Here is a 21,086-nt window from a genome sequence, read left to right as displayed (position 1 = left end):
GACACCCGGAAAAGGTACCGCTAAACCGTAGGGGGATAAAACACGCACTGCTGGGACTGCTGATAATAGCTAAACCATAGCAAAGTACATATAGGTTGTCAGGAAGTACTGGTGTTACCTTAAGCAGAGACTGCAGTGTAAAATGAGTGAACGCGCCTAACTCGTGGTTGCTTTTCAAATTAGGAGAGAAAACGAAAAAAGCATGCCCGCTAGCATTTCTCATGACAGCGACAGCTCTGCCCCTAAACCAAATCAAGCATGAAGCTATTTAGGTAGTGCAAATGATAATAATAATAATAATAATAATAATAATAATAATAAATAACGAAGGACCCTATCCACCCACTGAAATTTATCAAAATTGCTGTAGCGAAAGACAAATAAGCAACGAAATGTACGAAAAATATCACATAATGGCAATTACCATCCAATTTACTGATTGGAAAATTAATTTTCCATCAAAATAATAAAGTGAACAATATCCTGAGGCTGGCAAGTGCTAGTTCCCGACAAGAAGTCTCACGCTCACGGTTTTGGTGATCGGGCGTGAAGATGAGGCGGCACGATGAGGGTGCGATCCGACACAATGGTGAAGATTTGGCCGGGCCACCCAGGGCAGAAGCCCCGAAAAATTCAATCGTCCATCAGGTTCGCTGCCAAGGCTGGGGAGGCAGCTTCCACCCGCAGTGGGACACAGTAATTTCCTCTGTGCCGACGGTCAGACTGAAGCTCTAGTAGGTTTGCTGTCGCATTTTTGTTACATGCACACAGCTAATAGCGAACAGGCGCTGGCACACACACACGAGCATGCACAACATGCAGCACGCCCGCCAGCCGCACCGAACTCCGATGTCTGCCACCGAAAAGGAACGAGATACGAAGTGCTTAGGGGCACGCAGTTGAAAGGGGGAGGGCAAAGAAGTAAGCACACACAAAACGGAGAGCTCGCGGCCTACGCGGTATAGAGCGTGGCAGCGAGGAGGAGAGATGAAATGCGAGCCAGCGTCGCAGGGGCCGCCGCTGTCTGAGAGGGAAGAGGGGAACGCAGGAGAGGAGGAGTCACTGTCTAGCCACTGCGGCCCTCGACGAAGCAACCGCCAGCTGTCGCTGAGGGTGAGTCACCGTCTGACAGCGCGGAGGGGGCCGTATACTGAACTGCCATCATTTTTTGATATTTTGAATCGCTCAACTTAACCGACCATGCTTTTGTGCACCGGACCGCGGCCGCATTTTAAATGAAAATGTGAGTTAGCAGGCGGAAAGAGGAGCATGTAGCTATAACCCAGCACCCTCGTGGATTAAGGAACACATGGTGTAATAATTATAGTGCAGCGAAATCTGCAGAATATTTGAAATATTAGTTTTCTAAATTGGATACAATTAACACTAAGCATGCAGGCCATGCTGAGTGTAGAAAAATTAAAGCTCGACCACATGATGCCAATATTGGATATTTGCAGAAGGTAGACAAAGGCCATATATTGCTAATTTACAATAACTATGGCGCCTACATAATTAAGGCCCCGATGAGGTTCCTGTTGACGCCAGGCACATATGGCCCTTGTCTGTCTATATAAGGTCGTGACGATGCCATATATGCCCTTTATCAGGCCACATAAGGTCGCGAGGATACCATATATGGCCCTGATCAAGCCATATAAGGTCCCGCTACCCGTTCAGATATGGATTATATGTTGCATGATATGGCCAAATCTGAGCCATATGAGGGCAACATTTTGCACATATATGACCTTATCTGGCCCAGACAAGGTCTTATTTGCTGCCTCATATATTTGTATCTGGTGCAGCGGTGGCGTAGCGGTAGAACATCCGCCTCGCATGCAAGAGGACCGGGGTTCAAATCCCGGTGTGCCGCGCAATTCTCCACCGGATGAAAAAAAAAAAAAATCCGCGTGTCGATGGAATTGCATAAACAGGTTTGGGGTGCGACCTGATGCCGGTGAACACCTCCGGCAACGCACTCCCTCACCAGAACAGGAGTTGGCCACCCTGGTGCAGTAATTGGCCACAACCTCCTATGATAAGCTCCATAAAACCCCGGCCCTCAGTCACCAGCGGCTGCGGAACAACTGACCACGGCGGCGGTCAGACCTGTGACGCAGCAGGGGGTGCTAAGAAAGCCTGGCTCCGCTGGACAGGCCGCCATTGGAAACTGACCCTGGCAACGTTTAATGCTAGAACCCTAGCTAGTGAAGCTAGTTTAGCAGTGCTGTTAGAGATACTAGAGGGCATGAAATGGGATGTCATAGGGCTTAGTGAGGTTAGAAGGCCGAATGAGGCATATACTGTACTGAAGGATGGGCATGTACTGTGTTATCGAGGTTTACCAGAGAGGCGACAACTAGGAGTAGGTTTCCTTGTCAATAAGTATATAGCGGGTAATATAGACGAATTCTATAGTATTAATGAGAGGGTTGCAGGTATCGTAATTAGGCTTAATAAGCGGTATAAACTGAAGGTTGTACAGGCCTATGCACCTACAAGTAGTTATGATGACCAGGCAGTTGAAAGCTTCTATGAAGATGTAGAATCGGCAATGCGAAAAGTAAAGACGCAGTATACTGTACTAATGGGCGACTTCAATGCCAAGGTAGGGAGAAAACAGGCAGGAGACAAGGTAGTAGGTGACTATGGCATTGGTTCTAGGAATAGCAGGGGGGAGTTACTAGTTGAGTTTGCAGAGCGCAGTAACTTATGAATCATGAATACGTTCTTCAGCAAACGGAAGAACCGGAAATGGACATGGAAAAGTCCTAACGGAGAGACTAAAAATGAAATCGACTTCATAATGTGTTCAACCCCTGCCATTGTGCAGGATGTAGAGGTAATCGGGAAAGTGCGATGCAGTGACCACAGGATGGTGAGGTCCCAAATTAGCCTAAATCTGAAGAAGGAACGCAACAGATTAGTAAGAAAGAAACCCATCAACGAATTAGCGGTGAGGGGGAGGGCAGAAGAATTCAGGATCTCGCTACAGAATAGGTATTCAGCTCTAACTGAGGATGGCGACATTACCCTAGAGGCAAGGAACAATAATTTTAGAGATATCATTACTGAGTGCGCGGTAGAAGTAGGCGGTAGGATAGTTAGAGAGGATACCGGTAAGCTGTCTAAGGAGACGAAAGATTTGATTAAGAAACGCCAGAGTATGAAAGCTTCCAATCCAACAGACCAGATCGAATTGGCCGAGATATCAAAGCTAATCAATAAGCGCAAGGTGGCCGATATAAGGAAGTATAACATGGACAAAATTGAGCATGCTGTAAAGAACGGGGGAAGCCTTAAAGCGGTAAAGAAGAAATTGGGCATAGGCAAAAACCAAATGTATGCGATAAGGGACAAGGCGGGCAACGTCATCACTAATATGGACAAGATAGTCAAAGTAGCCGAGGAGTTCTATACAGATCTCTACAGCAGCCAAAGTAGTCAGGACCGTAATGAGACTGGCGGTAGGGAAAAACAGTCAGACGTTCCACCAGTAACGAAAGACGAGGTCAAGAAAGCATTAGAAACTATGAAAAGGGGGAAATCAGCTGGAGAGGATCAGATAACTACAGATTTGCTAAAGAACGGGGGGATATCGTGCTAGAGAAACTGGCTATCCTGTATACGCAGTGCTTGATGTCATCGACGGTACCGGAACCATGGAAGAATGCAAACATTATCCTCATTCACAAGAAAGGGGACTCTAAGGACCTTAAAAATTACAGACCAATCAGCTTACTGTCTGTTACGTATAAGGTATTTACTAAGGTAATCACTAATAGAATCAGGACAACATTAGACTGCAATCAATCAAAGGATCAATCAGGGTTTCGGAAACGGTACTCTACTATCGATCACATCCATACCATCAACCAGGTGATAGAAAAATGCTCGGAATATAACCAGCCCTTATACATAGCATTCATTGATTACGAAAAAGCATTTGACTCAGTTGAAACCTCGGCGGTGATGCAGGCATTGCGAAATCAGGGGATAGACGAGCCGTACGTGAAAGTGCTGGAAGATATATATAGTGGCTGCACAGCAACCATAGTTCTGCATAAAGAAAGTAACAAAATTCCCATAAAGAAAGGTGTTAGGCAAGGAGACACAATCTCCCCAGTACTATTCACAGCTTGTTTAGAGGAAGTATTCAGAGACTTGGAATGGGAGCAGTTAGGGATAAGGGTAGATGGAGAATACCTCAGTAATCTGCGATTTGCTGATGACATTGCCTTGCTAAGCAACTCGGGGGATGAACTGCAAATAATGATTGATGACCTAGACAGAAAAAGTAGACAGGTAGGCTTGAAAATTAATATGCAGAAGACTAAGGTAATGTTCAACAGCCTCGGGAAGGAACAGCAGTTTACATTAGGTAGCGAAATACTGGAAGTAGTAGGCGAATATGTCTACTTAGGACAGGTAGTAACCGCAGATCCGGACCATGAAAAGGAAATAACAAGAAGAATAAGATTGGGATAGAGCGCATTTGGCAAGCACTCGCAGATTATGACTAGCAGCTTACCGGTATCGCTCAAGAGGAAAGTATACAACAGTTGCATCTTGCCTGTACTCACCTATGGGGCTGAAACGTGGAGGCTAACTAAGAGAGTTCTACTTAAGTTGAGGACAACCCAGAGGGCTATGGAACGAAAAATGGTAGGGGTAACATTAAGAGATAGAAAGCGTGCAGAGTGGATCAGAGAAATAACTCAAGTTACCGACATTCTAGTGCAAATTAAGAAGAAGAAATGGACATGGGCAGGTCATGTAGTGCGAAGAGAGGATAACCGATGGTCGGTGAGGGTAACAAACTGGATTCCAAGGGAAGGAAAGCGTAGCAGGGGGCGGCAGAAAGTTAGGTGGGCGGATGAGATTAAGAAGTTCGCAGGGGTCAAGTGGATGCAGCTAGCACAGAACCGGGTTAAGTGGAGAAATATGGGAGAGGCCTTCGCCCTGCAGTGGGTATAATCAGGCTGATGATGATGATATTTGTATCTGGCAGCATATGTTCCATATCTGGAGCAGATATGGGATTTCCGTAAGGGATGGCCTTAACATGGCTGAAACGCCTGCGCGAGCCCAGCGGTCGGCTTGCGCGGTGGGCCCTGACACTATGACGCTTCGAGTTCGAAGTGCGCTACCGGAAAGGGACTGCCAATGCAGTCGCGGACGCGCTGTCGCGGGCGCCTGTCACTGACACCCAACCGGCAGGTGAAGACGAGGAGGAGACGAAAGGGCAGCTGTCTCCCCCTCTGCGTAGGGAGCGCGCAGCGGGCAGCAGCCCGCCTCCGGAGCCACGAAAGCACGTGCGCTTTGTGGGAGCAGTAGTCCCCCTCGAAGTTGCGTTCAGAAGAGAAGAGCTTCTCAGAGCTCAGCAGGAAGACTCGTACTATCAGAAGTTAATCAACTGTCTTAGCGAAGAGAGGGATGTTCTGACAACTCAGGCCAAATTGCGCTGTGAAGCCAATGGTAGTGTGGTTGGCGCTAACTGTAGTGTAGCTGGTATTGCTACGAGTGAGTTGAAGAACGTTCTGCTAGACTGTGAAGCAGCTCTGCTAAAATACGTGCCAGACAAAGAAGCCTCCAGTGAGTGCTTTAAAGTTGTAATTCCGCGCAAACTGCGCCGCGCCGCTATGCGGCACTATCACGACCCCGACGGTTACGGGAGCGCCCCAAAGACATGGCGGAAGCTTTGTCGGTTCGCTACCTGGCCCGGAATGAAGGCTGACGTATGTCGTTACGTGCGAACATGCCACATCTGCCAAGAGAAGAAGCCTCGAGGTGGCAAGCCACCTGGCTTACTCCAGCCCATCATAAGCACGAAGCCATGACAACTCCAGGCGTGTAATTTGATGGGGGCGCTGCCGCGCAGCAAAAAGGGGTACAAATACGTGCTCGTCGTTACATGCCATTTCAGCGCTTTCGCTGAACTGTACCCGCTGCGGAAAGTTACTGCCCGGGAGATCTTGGGAAAGCTGTCGGAGGTGTTTTGTTGTTTTGGCTTTCCAGAGCGACTGATAACCGACAACGCCACGTATTTCACGTTGAAGGTGTTTCGTGATACGCGCGCGGCAATAAGTGTACGGTAGCAGAAAACCACGTGCTATCATCCCCAGTCCAACGTGAGCAAGCCCCGTAATCGGGATATCAAGCCGCTCCTGGGTGCTTATGCACGGTCGCAAAATGATTGGGATGAGCACTTGGACGCCATATCCTTCGCTCTGCGCACGAGTGTAAATCGCTCGACCGGCTTCACCGCCGGCTTTTCTCATGTTTGGCAGGCAGCTGAACACGCCAACGGACACGTTGCTGACCCATAGGTCGGGCGATGTTCGCAAGGTCGAGGCCAATGTCGACGACTACGCACGGCGATTACGAGAGCGTTTGGCCAATGCTATTTAGGAGGCGAGCCGCAGCCGTGCGAGGGCCAGGGCAAGCCAAAAGGCGAGCTACGACCAAGCCCACAGGGACCTTGAGTTCCAGTTGGGAGACACGGTTGTGAGACGAAATCATGTTCTCAGCGATGCATTCGCGGGATTCGCGGCCGGCCTTGCGCCCCGATGGGTCGGGCCCTTTGTGATCGCAGAGACACAGTCGCGGCTGATTTACCGACTGAAAGACCCGCACTCGGGCCGAGTAAACGGACCCATTCATGTGGGAGAGCTGAAGCAGTATTTCCAGAGAGATGCTGCGGAAGCTGAAACGCCTCTCGTTCCGGAGAGCGCCGAGGCGGGCGATGCTGAGAGCAGTCTCTACCGGCATCGCTATAACACCCGCAGCCAGCGAAATCGTTGAGGCCGCATGCGTGAGAGGGCTCATGCAGGCCTCAAACGCGGTCCTTGCTCGCACAGTTCGCATTCGAGCTGTTGAGGAACGCCAGACGCGCGAGGTCGCGCGCAAGCGCATGCAAGGGAAGGCAGTCCTTTCCGCGATGTTACAGTGCGGAAGGTAGGCGAAGTTGCCTAAAGTCAACCGCAAGGGCACGAGAGGTCTCGTGTTTATCCGGCGCGTGTCGATACACAAGCCGGCAGTGTTCCTTTACACGAAGCCTGTGCTGAGCACGTTCAGAGGGACCTAGCCCGCCGACTGGCCTTATTTATGACACCGGCACTCCGGGCGCATGGGCCATGCTGTCTGCATTCAGGCGGTGAGAGCGGCGAAGGTGATGTTTAGACAGCGCGCCCTGTGGCTGCGCCAGCCTTAAAAAGCTCTTGGAGCAGCTCGCATTCGAGCTCGACCGAATAACGAACGGGATGGCGAGGAGATACCAGTGCACTCTGACCGCTCCCGCCGCAGTCTGATCTTTCCCGGACCCGAGTACGTCTGTTCAACCCTGCCTGGAGAAGATAAACGAGCCCTGCCTCCTGCCCTGGTTGAAAATCCCAGTTCGTCGACGTTGCTTGAAGTAAGCGGCGCACCACGATTCCAGCTTTCGAACTTCGCGCCTTCACTCCGGCAGCAGCGACTACGATCCCAAATGCAGAGCCTGCCTCTCCGGGGCACAGCCTAGTGTCCAGCGGCACTAGGTTGTGCCCACTAGGAATTGCGGCACTAGGAATAGCCGAAAAGCCAGACCAAGGCACAAAGGGTGGAAGCCACGCGCGCCTGCACCCCCGTGCGGACGCCTCGATTGAGGTAGGAGGGGTGTGGGAAGGAACAAATCGCCGCTACTTCCCCTCCTGGCTACGACGCGGCGGCGAGGGTGAGGTGTGGCCTCTCCTCTCTACATCACGTGACAGCCTCCTTCCTCCTCTCTCCTTCGACTGCTGTGGCAGGGGAAGAGCACAATGTGTTGGCTGGGTGTGGTTTTCGGGGAGAGCGATTGCGTGTGTGGTGTGTGTGGTGGTGTGCAACCTCTGACAGAACGGACCGGACGAGCCAGCTGAGCCGACGCGTCCGGAAAAGCAGGGACTGGCATCAGGTGAACTGAATTGGTTGATTGCGCGTGCGCGGCTGAGGAAAACCGTTAAACCGGTTTAACCTTTGGTCCTCTGCGTTCGTGTTGTTCTTGGGGGCCACGACTGTAGTCTGAGAGCTAGCGGAGCGTTGTTTGCTCTGAGAGCGGAGCCGCAGCCCCGTAGAGAACCCCACAAAGACTGAACAAATAAAATGAGCAAGCGGTCATGCCGAGATATCAAATGTATGTAGCTTAAAATATAGAAAGAGGTAGTCGGGCCTGTTGGAAGCAATCGTAAAAAGATTAAAGATTCAGACATGCAACAAAGAACAATATTCAATTCATTAGGTACAAATAAAGACAATTAATACTGGTTCGTTTCGAATGAGCTGCCAGTATTTGCCGCGAGATCGACCATGAGGTGGCGCCACCGTCACTCCCGTAGTGTGGATCGGCAGCTGGCGGCGCTCACTGAAACGCACGCTGCGTAGGTCTGCTTCCGAGTTTACGGCGGGTTTGTTGGCGATAAAAACGTGCCTTCTGCAGTATTTCTACAATATTGCACAAAAAATCCAGGGGATTTCGCCAATGCAGCAGAAGAAGAGCGGATTTTTGGAAAACAAAGCACGCAACCACCAGTCATCTAGATTTACTTTGCACGTTCTCACGCGCCTAATGCTTGGGCTTGCCTAATGACAACTTTGTTTTTGTTATCGACTTTTAAGCTCTTTGCACGTGTCTTACGCGAGTGAGACCGGCGATTTTAGTGTCAAGCCCACGCCGATACACGGTTCGTGCTCTGACCTGCAGTAATTTAGATTGAATCGAGAAAGCCTGGTTCATTATATGGTACTTAACTCGAGGATTAAGCAGGTTAAATGTAGCATTGGCAACGCACTGCATGTGAGTTGCTTTAGACTGATGCACATCAACTACGGCCCAGACAACAACGCACAAGTATTCCCCAAAAATGAGATCACGCCGACACTATACAGGAAACCTCGCCGCGCAGGAAAGCTGATTGTTCACGTGTACAGTGCAGAGTGGATTGAATTTGCCGAGATGCTTTTTTGTGGCCACTGTCATAGAATTTTATAGTGTATTAATGCATGCGCCACTAACTGTAAATGATTTCCTGAACCGAGGAAAGTATAAGGGATTTCTTATGTGTGTGACGTTAATATATAACGGCAAATTAGTAGTGTAATTATTTTGTTTTGCAATGCGAGTAAATTTCACCCTGTGAGAGAACTTTTAAGCACTTGACAGAATTTACAATAATCAGCGATTAATTTTCAGTAACGTTAAAGTGCAAGCTACGAACTACTCGCTGCGAAGACCTCGTTATAAACTGCGCATGGGCACTGTCGTGTTCTGGGAAGCAATTTTACAGGCTGAAAATTTCTTTATCACTAATTATTTAGCAGTGACTAAATCATATGCGAAGTAAAATATTAGGGTTGCTTCCAAAACAGATGCCGGATATAAAACTATTCCGAAATAAATGGAGGTCATCTTATCATGCGACTATAAAAATGTATTTATTCCCGAACTGAACACTGATATTTAAGCCCGGATGAAGCTGTTTTACCCCCTTGTCAGAAATTACGAGTTTATGTCGGAACACAGCACTAGGACGAAAAAGGAAATAACGATTATAATAGGCTACCAGTAAAGTACATTGATCTAGGTGTATTATGGTATATTTAGGGTAACATTTAGGTGCAGGGAATATGTTTCCGAAACATTCGAGCATTTCTCTAAAGCAAAATGTGATCACTGAAACTTTTACGGATCCACAGAAGCCTTCAACAACAAAAGAAAAGAAAAGAAATGCATATTGGCCCGGGTTTAACGCATGAAAGCGGCATCGGCTATGACGGATGATTGGAGAGGCTGGTTTTGGGGTCGTTTTTTTTTTTCATTATCACCACATTTACCGCGTGGGATTGTTTTGGTGCAGTGAAATCCCACAGCAGAGGAACGCTGTTCGAAACGGTTGTGATTGAATCCCAAGTCTTGAAATCAGCAGTCGAGCGCCCTTTCCATTGGTTCACCGCAACCGAGGTTTAAAAGCAAAAAAAGTGCTCACACAACTCTATCGTGCATACAGACGGTATAGCAGACATAGAGTGGTCGGTTCAAACTGCATTCTGCGATATTTAGCAGTCTGCGGTGGCATATGTTTTAGTAGCTGCGGTATTCCAAACAGAAACGGGAATATGCGATTTCTGAGCGTTTGCATTAACGTTTATTGACGGCAACGACCTGTTTTGCTTTGACACGGCGGTAACGACAGTACCACTTCGTTTGAGACATTGCATGTCAAAGGATTTCAAGGGCCGAAGACCGCGATGGATGATGTCCTTATCCAAGCATGACATGCTCGATACGGACAAGTATATATATATATTTTAAAGAAGCGTGGGGTTATAGACTGTTCATATTTATTTTGCAAGAAGCATGTAGATAAGCAAAAGCTCACAGGAACTGCGAAACAAACAAAAACACTCCTGTACACTCCGCATGCGCGCGCGTAAATAATTGCGGGCTGGCACGCGTCGCGAAAACGCATCCACACTGAGTAGGTTTTGCCGCTGAGCCGCAAGGTGGCGACTCTGCCCGATCTCGAGGCCAATACAACCGTGCCACCATGGAGCCACTTCTCCTTCCTCATAAAGGTCATTTACTTTCCACAGCATAGGAGAGCTCACCATAACGGCACGTATGAGTTCAACGTAAATTATAGAATACGCCCTGAATCACGTCGGTATTTATTTCCCTGAATTTGGTTACGTCGGTATTTATTTCCTTACTTTTCTGGCTTTCTCCATCTTATTTCTACATAGGCCTACTGCATTTCGTACTCGGCGTCCCTCTCAGTTATGGCTCCTACGAAATATAAAAACGTTACATTAGTTAATGCAAGCCGTCGCAAAAAATATTGAGGAAGACAATGTCCGTCTTCTAAGTTTTGGTGATGATTAGTTCCTCCACCCAAGTCAGCTATGTAGACAAAATGCAATGAGGTCTCTTGACGTCACGTAACCCAAAGAGCAGTCACGGCATGACCATGTAACCTGCCAACTACCAGCTGCCACAAAAACAACTGTGATTTTCTGATCAAACCTTCGACAATGGCAACGCCAAACTTTAACGTGATAGTTTTAAAAGCCGCGTTCCCCGAAACTCCAGCGTCGGCGCTCGGCACTGGCTTTGTGAGCGATCTGTCACTAGGATGGGCTGGATGGCGGTAGAATGGAGCTGACATGGCCTAGCACTAACTGGACTTCAGGGTTGCCTGACATAACGGATGGCAGGAACTGCCAACACGGGCTACTTCTTTCATTTGGGAGGGCAATATCAGAATCAGCCTGCCTGGATCCTCACATTCACATTACCTCTTGTCTACACAGGCACAGTCATGCAGATTCGTCAAACCGAGTTGTTACATGTGGCATGGTATCCTACGCTCTCGCTTCATACCCTTACAGACGAAGCTTGCGTGTTCTCCATCGCTTTCTCTAAGCAAGGCTACTTGGAGCAAATCGCATTTATTTTACATATTTAGTCAGGAGTGCTATAGGTCAAGCCTTCTCAGGCCGTGTAATGCCCCAGTGCTATTTATACCTTGCTCAAACATTGACCCAATGTTCTGCTGTTATTAACTGCCGCATAGCTCCCAGTTTGCGACTCGTGGTAAGGAGCAGTAATGACTGTCCTGTAGCTGACGGAGTGTGGCGCGTGGTATAGTTCGAAAATGGCTGCCGCATTGTCGATGGGGTGAGACCCGTTGTGTGGTATAGATGGTGATAGGGCGACGGACCGAATATCGTTCCTGACAGTTTCTGTGACGGCCTCGGTGACTGAGCCTTCGTAGCCGTAATTCGCTGCAGCTCATTAAGGACATTTTTCTTGAATGAGTTCTCGAAGAGTGGCCCTATCGGCGAAGGGTTGGTTGTAATAGCGGCACTGTTTTTAGACGGGTCGCTCTATAGCTGTAGCGCCCTTGACGAACTCACTCACGGATTTTGGTTGGTTGCGCACCAAGCCGGCAAACACCTGCTCTTTGACACCGTGCATGAGATGCAGTAAATTTCTTGGCTCCCTCGTATTAGATAGATAGATGGATTTATTGAATGGAAAGGCAGACAGGTGGGCCGGAATGGTTCAAATCTTGACTGCTACTCTGCACTGGGGAATGGGCAGGGAAGAAGAAAGAAGATCGTGATAGGTGACGATGTGAGAGAAGGCATATGGAAAATATACAGGCACAGCAGTTTGCTTTACAAGCGCAAAACTAGTCCGATGGTCCACAATAAACGGCAAAGAACATGGCGAAAAAGGAGAACCATGTCTTCCGCCAGCGTAGCTAGGCCATAATTGGGCTTCTGGACGCGCACTTCAAGCAGGCGCTGTGCATGGTCTCGTCCATCAGCACTCCCAAATTTGTCTACCAGCTGTCGGTGGAGGTCATTCCGTGTGAATAAGCCAGCCTCGTACATTTCAAAACGACGTTCTACCACAATCCTGAAGAGCAAAATAAATGTTGCAAAGCTTCTGGTCCATGCTCCTCTGATTGAACTTTGCCTCCAGTTCAAACTGGTCTAGCCAGTCTTCCACATCTTCAAGCGCATCCCATCAGAAGCACTATGACACCTTTGTGTTGTGAAGAGGCACCAGCGTATGGGTTGGACGTGCCATGGCTTGTGACAGCTGGTGAACTTGCATGTTTGAATAGTCACCCGGTAGATGGCTGTACTCCGGTGCTAGTCCTAGAAGGCGGCGTCTAGTGTAACGAAGAGCCGTGTAGATATGCGGGATCCGCTGTGGACTGTCAGAAGGCGTCTTACCATACCCAGCACGCTCCACCAGGGTCGCTCCTTAGTAGTACCCCAAGGAAGGCCTAAAAACAAAATGGTTTATAGGTCAAGCGGTACGAGTTCTCCATTAACGCTTTCATCTGTTCTAGCCTCGAGCTTGTAGTCCCCGTCGTCATCTTTTCTGTCTTCAGCTCAGAAAGGTCCACTGCGGCATGCATGCCATGAACACATGCAACTACCTCAGGTACACACTCCTTGGTGCTAAACGTTCCTATGCTACAGTAACTTGTGGCTATCTATAGCGTGGCCGACGATCAGGTAACTAGAGTCTTGGTAGGGTGAAAATTGGGAGGAATGACTTCAAAGGTCGCGTCTAGCAATCTGATGAAAGATTGTACCATGAGTTGCTTGAAGCAGGAGTTTGTCGGGGATGCTGGCTTGCAAATAAAACAGATCGCATGAGAGAAATTTTCAAAGACCAAGACAGACACGTAGAGCACCCCTTTCCATATCAGCAGAGAGTGAAGAATGTATTTTTACTGCAACACAATAGAAAAAACCAAATACAATTATTGGTATAAAATAGGCTTTGTCGAGAAACAAAGTGTCGCGAGTCATTCGAAACTGTTTATTGCTAACTTGGGCCGGCCACGCAAAAGCGCTTTCTCCTTTACTCACATTGCTTTTAATACTGAGTCCTCAATCCAATGTTGGGTCATACGTCACAACCAAATATTTTACTAAATCTAGCTGTCGAATTAAGTTGGTGAGATGAGCTAAAGAAATGTGCCAAGGTGTATCCGGGGGAAATACAAGCACAACGCATCCCAGGTAGCACAGAATGTAGGGCCCCAGTAGGTCCGATTAGGCAAGTGGGGCTGGGGCAACCATCATAAAACCTGCATTAGTTCCCGATGGGGCAAATGTGGACAAGCCCCATTTCGGCTTGCCCCTGTTCCTCCTGCATGGGTCCCATAGCGGCGTTTCTTGGGCTAATGCCGATTCCTGCATCCAGACAGCAAGGGTCCTTTGTCGGATATTTAAGGGCAATCCAATCTAAATGTGGGCTCTTTGTGGGAAAGCCGTCATAGATCCGAAATGAGGCCGCCCTCATAAAATTATTTGGGGACCTACATCGGCCTTAGTGGGGCCAAACAAAAACGGACATGCCCTCATGCTGCCCCAATCGGCCCCTTGTAGATTACTTGGGGGCAGGTGAAATGTAAATAAGAGCTCAATTTGGGCAAGAACTCGTGAAGCCCAAATGAGGCAGCTTTAGCTGAACAGCTTTAGGTCCCACATAGTCTGCAATGAGGCTGGAATTCGGCCGTACCCGCATGATACCAAAATGGTCCCTTGTGGGAAATTTGAAGGCCCGTGCAACCGCGGGTGGGCTCTAGGTTCAAAAACAACTCCTAGGCCAATTTGGGGCTGCCCGCACAAAACTGCTTTATATCCCACATGGGCCGTAATGGGGCTGGAAAGCAGGGAGGCCTGCAAGATACCAAATCGATCCTTTGTGAGGAATTGGAAGGCACGTGCTACATCAAGTGGGCTTTAGGTTCAAAAACAACACCCAGCCCAATTGGGGCTGCCCACACAAACCACTATAGGTCCCGCATCGGCCGCAATGGGGCTAGAAGAATGCGTGAAATTGTGTAATGATTCCTTACACCCTTTATTTGTATTCGATGTTGCCCTATTTTACTATTATAGATGATCTGTATAACAATTGTTGTCATGTCTAGGCGGTTAGAAACATTACGTAGGTTTAGTTCTCGCGCTCATGCTAATTTCGCTAAAAATACTAAAACATACTGATTGCTAACTGTTGCTCCTAATGTGGTTGCTGTGGATAGCCTGCAACCCGAAACGCTATTACTAAGTGTTTATCCAGAGCGGCTGCCCGAATCTGTCCAAAGCAGGACCATTGTGGGGAGTTAGCGGGATGTGCCCTTTTGGCACTGCAAGAAAACATGGGCAGCCCCACAAGAGCTGCCTGCATCGGTCCCTTGTCGACCCCATCGGTGCTTTGTCGACAGCCCCCTTCAGGCCTTGGTCGGCCCCTCTTGCAGCACCCACATTGAGCATACCGGGCTGTACTGCATTGCCAACATCGGACCCACCTTTATAGCCCACTTTGTGCTACCTGGGATGGTTTGACATTAAAGGACATATTGATAGGGTCCAGCCGTACTTCGACCTCATCCAAATATAATTGCAGGTGTGGTAAAGGCCATTTCTATCCAGAGCCGAAGCGAAAAAGTCATATATTTGGCATAAACAAATACTGTTGTTTGGCGAATGGGGATGTCATTTAGCAAAATTTTTAAGGGGTGGTGAAAGAACTGATCTTCGTATCACACTACTTGATTTTTGGTGCTTGCTGGAGCAGAGGGCTGCTTTTTTACAGTAAAAATTCCAGTCCCTAGAGATGCACATATCCATTCATAATTATATGAAGGATGATGAAACTGAGCAAGCTTGTTAAGCTGGATTACTCAAGTATCACCAGAGCTGAAACTTCCCTCCTGCGTAACGAGAGGCGGATTCAGCTCTCTGGAACTACGTGCGTGGACCATATTGTAGTGTGTGCAACATCCTGCCCTGACTTGAAGAAGTGGCTCCCGCGTCGTTCGATTAGAAGTGGCTGAAGTTGTTCTGCCGACCGTCGCCGGGTGCTGTGGACCTGTTCTCCTGTGCCTTCTGGATTAACCCCCATTAACCCTTCTAGTTACGAGCTCAAAAGGCTACGTGACACTTGTGGAGGTGCGGCCTTAAACGCCATGTCTCGGGCCTCTCATAGCGGCTCATATGGAGTCCAAACAGGCATCCGCGCGTGTCTACACCTGTTCATCGCTGCAGGCGTCGCCTCCACGGTCTGGCGCCGGAATTCGCTCCTCTACCTGAACCGACGTCATCGGACCAGCAGTTCGAGATTTCTGCAATGCCCACGTAACCCAAAATCATCTGGTGCTTCAGCAGCCTCGTGTGCCCCCTGTTTCCATGGCTTTACTGGGGAAGATGTCGGCGACTGGGTCGACCAGTTCGAGCGAGTGGCACAATTCAATCAGCGGAGCCCTGCTCAGAAACTGCGCAACGTCTATTTCGCACTTAAGAACTGCGCTAAAACATGGTATGAGAATATTGAAGCCAGTCTTCAAAGCTGGGATTCCTTTCGCCAGCAGCTGCGGGATATGCGTGCCAGCGACGACCGCCGTGATTGCGCACGCCACCTCTTAGCAGCTCGTGTGCAACTACCTAACGAGAGCGTGGCGATGTTCGCTCAGGACGTGACCAGATGTTGTCGGTGGGCTGGTCCCGACATGAAGGAATCAGCAAAGGTGCGCCACCTGATGCAGGGTGTAAATGGACCCCTCTTCGCTGGTCTGGTTCGCAGTCCACCTCAAACCGTCGCGAACTTCATCAATGAAGCTACCCTAAATGAGCGAGCCCTGCAGCAACGTTTCCGGTGCACTGAGTCCGCCTACGGCCAACCCTTCAGCAGTGTGGCCACATTGTACGGGTCCAATGAACACCACTCTCTGCGTGAGCTGATCCGCAAGGTAGATCGCGAGGAGCTCCTTAAGTTTAATCTTGGATCGCCTAATCCGACTTCCGCTTCTGTCACCGAAGCCGTGCGTGAAGGAATACGTCAAACATTTTCACCGCCTGAGTCGCTGTCGGAGCCACGTTCTATGAAGTCGTAGCGGCTGTTCGTCGGCCTGCAGTGCCATATGCACAACACCTTCTTTTCGAATCACAGCCGCCCGCTCCGCAGCCCCCGTCCTACCAACCTTCCTATAGCAGCGGCCATCCCAGCAGAGCCACGTCGTGCAGCCGCCCGCTCCTCAGCCACTATTCTACCAGCCTTTCTACCAGGTGCCATCCCAGCAAAGCCCCATCAAGAAGCCATCGGTTAGCAAGGCAGACGTCTGGCTCACTCCTCGCCATGGTCGCAGTGCTACCACTGCGGAGAACCCGGCCATTTGTACCGTGAACTCGGGCTGCTGGGTTTTCTCGTGATTCCCCGCGTCCCCGGGTTGGTGAGCGCCCTCCAAAAATCGAAGAATACCGTGCAACCTCTTCGAGCGACCGTACACAGTCGTCTTGTCCCGTGGGCTACTCGTCACCCAGCCGCCGTGAGTTCGCTAATGCGGCGAGGCGCCGGTCGCCAAGCCCACGCCGGGGAAACTGAACGCGGCGACCTCAGGGGGGCAGGTTGCTGATGAACGGAATCGATGTCCCGAAGACCCCCCCCCCATGGCGACTCAGCCCGATGCTGTATCTACGATGCCGCCGCCACAGCATGAACCCGAAACTTCGAATCAACCTCATGCCGATCACGTTGTTAGCGCCGACCTTCCAGTTCTCGTCGATGGACACCCAGTGACTGCTTTATTAGACAAAGGAGCAGACGTCTCGATAATAAGCAAGAATTTCGCGGATAGCCTCTAAAGGTGAAAACTGAATGGCTGGGGCCGCACGTTCGTACTGCTGGCGGTCACCTTATGACACCGATCGGACGGTGCACTGCCCGAGTAATCATCGCCGATTCAACCTTTGTATTCGTTTGGTTATCCTACCGCAATGCTGAAAGTACCTCATAATTGGCATGGACTTTTTACGTAAACATGGTACCATTAGTATTGTTCCTCGCCGTACTGTAACGTTTTCGATGCCTGAAACGACGACCGCTGACTCCGAACGACGCCACGCACCTTTACGCATCGTTGACGCGGATGTATCCAAGCCGCCACGTTCGTCTGCTCTCGTCACAGTCAGGTGCGATGAGCAGTCTTATTCTGCCGGCGTTGCCGAACAGAACACATCGCTTCTATTACATCATTGCCTCTGTGTTCCACGCGGTATAGTTCATCTGACCAACGGTCTACCGCACGTACTAATTACGAACTTCGGGAGCGAATGCCAACGCATCGCTAAAGGCACCATGGTAACCTACTTTGAGGTGCCGCAGAAGCAGCTCAAGACTGCTTTGTTCTTGAGACCAACACATCTGCCAGCCAAAAGCCCAACTTCATGCTTGATGTGAATCCCGGTCTATCGTCGGCAAAGAGCAGACTCGTCGAGCTACTCCTTCAGTTTCAAGACTGCTTCTCGTCCGGCTCCAGCGGTTAAACAGACGCCCCTAACCAAACATCGCATAATACCCGAAAACTGTACCCGACCAGTCCGACAGCACCCCTACCGAGTGTTAAATGACGGTGTCATACAGCCATTGAGGAGTCCCTGGGCTTCACCTGTTGTTCTCGTTAAGAAGAAAGACGAACATTTAAAGATTTGTGTGGCTTACCGTAAGCTCAATCAGGTCACAAAAAAGACGTCTACCCGCTACCACGCATTGATGACTCATTAGACCGGCTGCGCCAGGCGCGCAACTTTTCATCGCTTGGTCTTAAGAGCGGTTACTAGCAGATCGAAGTTGATGAACGTGATCGCGAGAAAACGGCGTTTGTCGCGCCCGATGGACTTTATTATTTCAAGGTCCTAGCTTTCGGATTGTGCTCCACTCCAGCGATATTTAAGCGAATTATGGACGCAGTGGTTTCTGGTCTTAAATGGCAGTAGTGTCTAGTCTACCTGGACGACGTTGTTGTGTTTACACCATCGTTTGAGGAACACTTCCAACGTCTCTCTGCTGTGCTGCGGTCTATCAGGTCTGCCGGCCTCACGTTAACACCCCCAAAGTGTCACTTTGGTTAGGAAGAGCTCCTGTTCTTGGGCCACGTCGTCAGTCATCGAGGTGTTCGACCGATCCCGCTAAAACATCAGCCGTCATCAAAATACCTACTCCGTGTGATAAAAAGACAGTTGGCCGTTTCTTGGGCCTCTGCGTCTATTACCGTAGGTATATTGAAAACGTTTCGCGCATTGACACGTCTCAACCGCGATGATGTCACCTTCACCTGGACAGGCGAAAAAGAAAAGACATTAGACGAGTTATGACAGCACTTGCAGACAACACCTGTGCTTGCTCATTTCGATGCGAGTGCCGAGACTCTGGTCTACACAGATGCTAGTAACGCGGGTCTCGGTGCTGCACTTGTCCATTTGCAAGACGGTGCCGAGCGAGTTATCGCATACGCCAGCCGGACTTTGCCCCATGCCGAATCGAAGTATTCCACCACCGAAAAAGAATGTTTGGATGTTGTATGCGTGGTGATAAAATTTCGACGCTGTATTTAAGGCCTGCACTCTCGGGTCGTGAGTGACCCGAGTGTGCAGGCGTGGGCTCGGCAGCTGTGCCACTGCGCGGACGAGTAACCTTCTTGTCTTCGCCATGCAGGTGCTCCTTCCTGTGTTCACACATGTGCTGTTGCCTGTTCTGGCTGCTGCCTGCGTTGACGTGCGGCCACGTTATCGTCATCACTACGGCAGTCATGAAGCTGGTACCAATTCCGTAACAGCGGCTGACGTCACGCTTACCTGGATTTCGCCACCACCTGGCTCTGGGACCATCCGTTCGTCGTGGAAAATACAATCGCAGCAGACATCATGTTTTTCGCCACCTATAAAAGATCGCCCGTGGACCGCGGCGCCTTGTGGGCTCGGCAGCTGTGCCACTGCGCGGACGAGTAGCCCTCTTGTCTTCGCCATGCAGGTTAGAAAATCATACTCTCTTTTTGCAAAGAAATCGAGCAACTACTTCTTAATTCAGCTGCCGAGCCCGCAGTGTTGTACTTGTATTGTCGTTGAATGCTTTGCTGTTGTCCATGTGTTGCTTATGCAATCCGGTGACATAGAAACTAACCCTGGTCCTGACACTGCCGCCATACTTGCAGAACTACAGAAACTAACATCGGGCCAAAGCACGTTAATCAGCGAAGTAAAAGACCTCAACAGCAGGTTAGTAGCGACAGACAAATCGATCACCGAATTAAGTAAGCGCATTACCGAATTAGAAACCCACTATCAGGACCTCGCATCACTTAAAACAGAAGTTGAATCCATTAAGACTGATGCCGCCACGTCGGCGAGCCAAATCAGTAACCTCGAATCCAGAGTAGACGATGCCGAAAACCGGTCGCGCCGTAACAACCTGCTATTTTATGGCTTACCTGATACTAGCTCAAAGGAAACGTCCTCTGAGTCTGAAGAACTGGTCACCCGCCTTTGCAGTGAAAATTTGGACATCACCATAGACCCAAAAGAAATAGAAAGAGCACATCGTCTTGGCCGTCACTCAAGTGAACGATGTCGACCCATTATCGTTAAATTCACTTTCCATAAGACAAAAGAATCCATCCAAAAAAACGCCCGGAAACTAAAAGACACCGACTACAGCATAGGAGAAGACTTTTCACATTCTGTCCGTAAGGCACGTAAACATTTACTACGTTTCGCGAAAGAAACATCTGATAAGTACGCACTGCGCTTTAAAACACTGTACATAGGCCCCAAGCAGTATATATTCGACGACTTGACGGAAACGGTAAAAGAAGTGCCATAGCAATCACACTCTGCTCGCTCTAAAGCAACTCCCCGACAACACACCCCCCGAACTAATCTTACCTTATCTGCAGTATTTACTAACATACGAAGCTTTTTACCGAAACGGGAAATCGTATCTAGTCTTGTCTTATCAACCAACAGCACCCTTCTCATTCTTACAGAAACGTGGTTAACAGACAATATCAGTGATACCGAAATTTTAGCTGCGCTGCCCAACTTTAAAGTTTACCGTAAAGACCGGGAAATAGCCCGTGGCGGTGGCGTGCTCATAGCCGTACATCAGCAGTTTTCAGCATCCTTAATCAATGTAGATTCTAACTTAGAACTGCTATGGCTGCTCTGCCACGCTTCCCCCCGAACTGTGCTGGTAGGAGTCTGTTACAGGCCACCGCAAAATGATCCGGACTTTTCCTACAAACTAAACAATGTGCTGAGTGAACTGACATCATTGTATCCTAACGCAGATATTGTTCTTTTTGGTGATTTCGATTTTCCCACTATTGACTGGCGTAACTACACCTCCATGACAAATTCTTCAGAAGCAAAAAATTTTGTCGAGGTCTGTCTTAACTTCAACCTTACCCAGCTAATATTAAGCCAACGCGCATTGCGCAGAATTCCGCCAACACTCTAGATCTGATATTAACCAACAGCCCTGATAGCGCAACAAGTATTGCATACCTAAGGGAAATAAGTGTTCATAAAGTCATTCATGCTACCTTCAGTTTTACACCCATGCTTCGTCAAGTTTCCAGGAAAACAATTCGTCTTTATGAAAGAGGTGATTTTCAAGCAATAAATGAAGAACTAACAGCTTTTTTTACAACTTATGAAACCGATTTCCACACAAAGTCTCTTAACGAAAATTGGACGATTTTCAG

The 21,086-nt window shown here is 49.1% G+C and overlaps 1 protein-coding gene across 1 annotated transcript; it reads left to right on the top strand.

Annotated features, from left to right (window-relative positions):
* Positions 1 to 19,348: 19,348 nt before the first annotated feature.
* Positions 19,349 to 20,226, top strand: LOC146182759 (uncharacterized). Its single transcript, XM_084608262.1, has one exon. It carries the CDS (start codon positions 19,349 to 19,351, stop codon positions 20,201 to 20,203), a length of 855 nt encoding a protein of 284 aa, XP_084464388.1. The 3' UTR covers positions 20,204 to 20,226.
* Positions 20,227 to 21,086: the final 860 nt, after the last annotated feature.

This window comes from Amblyomma maculatum, chromosome 7, assembly GCF_055883805.1.
Source record: "Amblyomma maculatum isolate TAMU_Amacu chromosome 7, ASM5588380v1, whole genome shotgun sequence".
Lineage (NCBI taxonomy): Eukaryota > Metazoa > Arthropoda > Arachnida > Ixodida > Ixodidae > Amblyomma > Amblyomma maculatum.
The sequence above is the reverse complement of the archived record's forward strand: the minus strand, read 5'-3'. Positions and strand labels throughout refer to the sequence as shown.

Excerpts from the sequence above, each read along its gene's own strand:
- LOC146182759 (XM_084608262.1), top strand. The coding sequence starts at position 19,349 with ATGCAGGTTAGAAAATCATACTCTCTTTTTGCAAAGAAATCGAGCAAC.